This window comes from Trypanosoma rangeli, assembly GCF_003719475.1.
Source record: "Trypanosoma rangeli strain AM80 chromosome Unknown Tra_15.4_contig_00544, whole genome shotgun sequence".
NCBI classification, from domain to species: domain Eukaryota; phylum Euglenozoa; class Kinetoplastea; order Trypanosomatida; family Trypanosomatidae; genus Trypanosoma; species Trypanosoma rangeli.
This window is the reverse complement of record NW_021706292.1, coordinates 1-4,422: the sequence shown is the minus strand read 5'-3', so window position 1 is coordinate 4,422 and position 4,422 is coordinate 1. Positions and strand designations below refer to the sequence as shown.

General features: G+C 50.6%; 1 protein-coding gene across 1 annotated transcript, besides 4 other annotated features; it reads right to left on the bottom strand.

Annotated features, from left to right (window-relative positions):
* Positions 1-691: 691 nt before the first annotated feature.
* Positions 692-781: a satellite DNA.
* Positions 782-806: a microsatellite.
* Positions 807-822: a satellite DNA.
* A 1,056-nt stretch (positions 823-1,878) lies between these two features.
* On the bottom strand, positions 1,879-3,948 carry TraAM80_09260 (group II trans-sialidase superfamily; the record flags this gene model as incomplete). The annotated part of the gene is made up of 1 exon (XM_029385953.1): positions 1,879-3,948. The coding sequence occupies one exon, from the start codon at positions 3,946-3,948 to the stop codon at positions 1,879-1,881; it is 2,070 nt and encodes a 689-aa protein (XP_029234190.1).
* A 46-nt stretch (positions 3,949-3,994) lies between these two features.
* Positions 3,995-4,029: a microsatellite.
* Positions 4,030-4,422: the final 393 nt, after the last annotated feature.

Genomic DNA, 4,422 nt, shown 5'->3' with positions numbered 1-4,422 from the left:
TTCCTTATTTTTTTCCTTTGCAGTGCTTAGCTCGAGCTGAACTGTAGCACAATACTCAACCAGCAGTCAAAAGGGAGAATGAAAGAAAAAAGCAAAATACGCACAGACACAACTCTACGCAGCCGCAACGAAACCAAAGAGAGGGTCACCCACACACAGTACGCGGCGCACACCTCTCACACACAAACACGCACAGGCACCCCCCAATCCCACACACAACGCAAACGTGATACATCACGGCACCCTCCCACACAAACAACGAGGGTAAATTGGATCTCCCTCGACAGCCCGTGTGAATTGCACGACACACACAACCACTGCGATGAGGCTTCTATTTTCTTCTCGTATTGCACTCGCCATTCTGATCCCCACAACTCCGTGTGTGCGTAGCCACACGTAGATATCACCCATTCACGGCGAAATTGGCTGCCTCGTCGCGGCGGTGTTCTGTGTCGCAATCCGCTGGGGTGCAAAGGAGCAGAACACCCCGCCACCGTCGCCACCAAGCCACACAACCCAAAAGAAAGGCCCAAAGACAGAGCAGGACAAAGTGTCCGCGCGGACACACCCACAGTGGCAGCAAACTCAGACAAAAGAAGCCGCCCACCCCGTACCGCACTGTTGCAGTTGGCGGCGCCGCGCTTCAAGACAACACTCCCACACGCAGCGCACACTATTCCTTTGTTGTTGTCTCTGCCTCTTCATAGCCACAGAAGGCAGCAGCAGCCACAGACGACACTGCCAGCACCAACTACGAAGGCATCCTCCACGCACACTGCAGTATATATATATATATATATATATATCGTGTGTATGTGTGTGCCCGCAGATACAAAAACAAAAAAGAAGGAAGAAGAGTAAAGCGTGTGAGGACGCACACACACACACAGAAGAGATGCAAGACACAAAGAGAAAAAAAGCAGATCACCACAACTCAAAATGGCACCGCAGCCTACGCAGCTGCAATACACATGAAATATGATTTACCAAAAAAAAAATTTTACTCCTCATGATTTTTTCACAAAAAAAAATTTCTTCAAAAAACGTTTTCGCAAAAAAAAAATATTGTCGTGGAAGGCCCCTGTGCGATCTTTCAAACAAAAAAAAAGTGTTCTTGTTTTGGCCACATATAAAAATAAATGTTATATTCGTTTCAACCACTGAAAGGCTCCGGGTATCCAGAAACTGTTTAGCATGGACAAGGACCCGCGGTGCGTTGCTGTGATTCTCATTCCTTCGGTCCTTCTTCCATCGGCGGACACACAATGCCGAGAGCGTCCGCAGACGCTCAACGAAGGCGGTGAGTTGTTTTTCTCAGTGTCTTTTCGAACGAATTTGATGGCCTGCGCGTCAGCCGGCACTGTGGCACACATCCGCACCGCGAAAAACCAAGACGTGAAGGAGAGAGAGAGCCCCGATCCCTCCCGTGGTGACCGCAGTGCAGGGGCGCAGTGAAGCATCTCCCGCCGCCAGGCAAACACGCAGACTCAACGCCGTCGCCGAGAACAAACCGACAAAACAACAACCGGCAAACCAACGAAAAAAGGCACCCATAAAGCAGTAAACCAACAACATACTGAACAGATACACACGAAAAAAAAAATCGGTGAATGACATTCCGTTATTGATAGAGGCAAACAATATAACAAACAAAAAGGGCGGAATAAAATAAATACATGAGGCTTGCGCTGTGCTGGTACCGAGGGGAGAGCGCAATTTGTGGGTCCAAGAAAAAAAAATTTATGCGTAAACGAAAAAAAAAAAACGGGAAATAAAATAAAACACGTGTCCACATGAAACTTTATTTACTTCTCAGGGCGCGTGGAGAGACGGAGGTGCTCTCAGTAGAAGCACAAACTCCCCTCGACCGGGGTTCACTCAGCATAGGGCGGCAAAGCCCCATAGACCCAGCAGCAGCAGAAGCAACCGAGACAAGTCCGCACGCGTGGAACTGTCAGCTGTATGTTTCCATGAAGCATTGGAGTCGTCAACTGTTTTGAGTTCTTGCTCACTCAGTGGGCGGTTGTACAAAAAGACATTCTTCACTGTCACGCTACCATCTTTGCCGCCGCCAAAGTAGAACTGTGCGATTTGGTGCCTCCGTGCCTCAAGGGTTGGTAGTGTGTCGGAACTCCCCACGAGCACGCCGTCCACGTACACGGAGCCCTCCTTGCCCTGCAGCATGAGCGCCACTTTGTACTCCTTCCCCAGCTCCCAAGTGCTGTTGTGTGTTGTTGTTGTCGTGCCGTTGAAGACTGTCCCCCACTGTTTCTCCGTCGTGTACGACAGCCCCACAAACGTCGTGTTTTCATTGTCATTCAGGCCCGCACCCAGCAGAGGAGCAATTCCGTTCGTAACCTCATGGATGGTCACCGTCGCCACAAGCGTAAACTCGTAATCCACAACGCTGTGCACATAGCCATAGTCCCACATGTTCACGGGCCACATGGCGTATGATTCAGACCCCGTGAAATTAAAGCCATCTTCGACCTTCTTTGCATTCGTCACAATTGCATTCACGCAACGGTACGCGTCGTTCCAACTTCCATCACCCGATGCATCCGACAAGAATCCAACCAGACCGGCCGTGGGCACAGACGAATTGGAGAGGAAGGAGTCCAGTTTTTCCCAAGTCTCCAAGACGGACGTGATCGTCTTCAGCTGCTCCGTTAGGGGAGTAATAGCCAGGCTGCTTTCCCTGAAAACGCCCCTCTCTTGTAAAAGGTGCAATGCATCTTTCGAGTGCAGCAGGGTGTTGCCTAGCATCGGCTTCGTGTCCATGGAAATGGGCCCGACGTGAAACGTGCGGTTGTTGTCAGCAACCCAAAGGTGGAGCGTGGTGCCTTGCAACGTGTCCTCAGGGGGAATCCCTTTCTGAGTGTACAGCATAACCTTCTTTCCAGCGATGGTCGCAGTGGTGAGGGACCCCACTCCCTCAACTGTTCGCAAAGAGGCTGGTAACAACATGGGCTGCACGCGTGTCAGTGTCCTGACAGCCTCCGTCCACGTTGCCCCCAAGTCCCTCGACTCAAACATCTTGGAGAGCGAATCGCATTTGGCAATCATGAGAAGCTGCCCCTGCTCCCACTCAACGATGAGGGGGTCTCTACACTTTACATGGACCATCCCCTGTGAAAGCACCCAACTTTTGCCGTCGTCCTTCGAATAAATGATCATCGAGACAAGTTCCTTGTCTCCTGTCCTCCTCGCCGTCACAGGAAACACGAACGTGCCATCCTCCATCGCAACGCCTGAGCCACCGCCACCAACAAATTCCTTTAGGCCACGTTGTTTAGCAGATGGTTCGATCTGTGGCAAAAGCGAGGTGGATTTGCCCCATTGGATGAGTTTATCTTGCGTGGCCTCACCCACGAGCAAATCAAGACCCTGTGAGGATTCAATCCACCTCCCCGATGAAGGATCATACTTCTGATGATAGCCCCCCACAAGTAGAAAAACCTTGTTACCCTTTGTAATTGTTGTAGGTCGGGGCGCATATCTCAGACGGTCGTTATGCTCCTCTTGCGTGGTCGTGTTAAAGATGTTGTACGCCTTCCATTTGTTTGCACGGACCTTAGCGACAAAAGACGACCAGCTCTCCGCAGAGTCAATGTACCCCGCCACAACATCAGCGTAAGTGACTGAAGTCTGAATATCACGGGAGTATTGAAAGAAGATGTTACCCTCGGCAAGTGCAACCAACACTCCACCAGCACTGGCGAGGGAGGGGTAGGCAAAAGAATCCCTCGTTTGACCTTGACCTTGTGTTTCCACAACCGTTTGACGCAGCACCAAAAGATCGACAGGGTCTGGTATTTGCATTTCCTTTGGTTTATTCCTCTCGGCGTAAACAGCCGTACTGCCAAAGCATATCAACAGCACGCAGAGGAGCAGTACCGAAAAATAAAACGGAGAACGGCACATGTTGGATTGTCGCTGCTCACTCATTCTTTTCCCTCCCTCGTTGTGGTGGATCCGCTCAGGCCGCGACGATTGCGTGTGTGTTTGCGTGTGTGTGTGTGTGTGAGTTGCTGGTGGTGGCTGCAGAGCCTTCAAAGAGCGCAGCAGCAAGTAGCGTTTGGTCTCTTTCCTTCCAAGTGTGTAGACAAAGTAAATTGAGAAAGGCAAAATGGCAGTGAGGCAAAAGAGCAAACAGAATAAAACAATGGGCACAATCTGCAGTCACAGTGAGCCAATACATCGTCATTGTCCCCGTAGTCACTACGCTTGTGGCGCCTCCCAGTAAGATAGCAAACAAACAAGTAAGAGTTAAATCAACGGAGTGAGCACACTTCCAATGGGGAGACTGCGGACTGCAGCCTCCATAAACACGGCAAATGACAAGGAGGCTGCGAGGGCAGTCAAGAAGAGTAGAAGTACACGGTGCTCACTGCCCACCAAGGAAAAGAACAACTGAAGTGC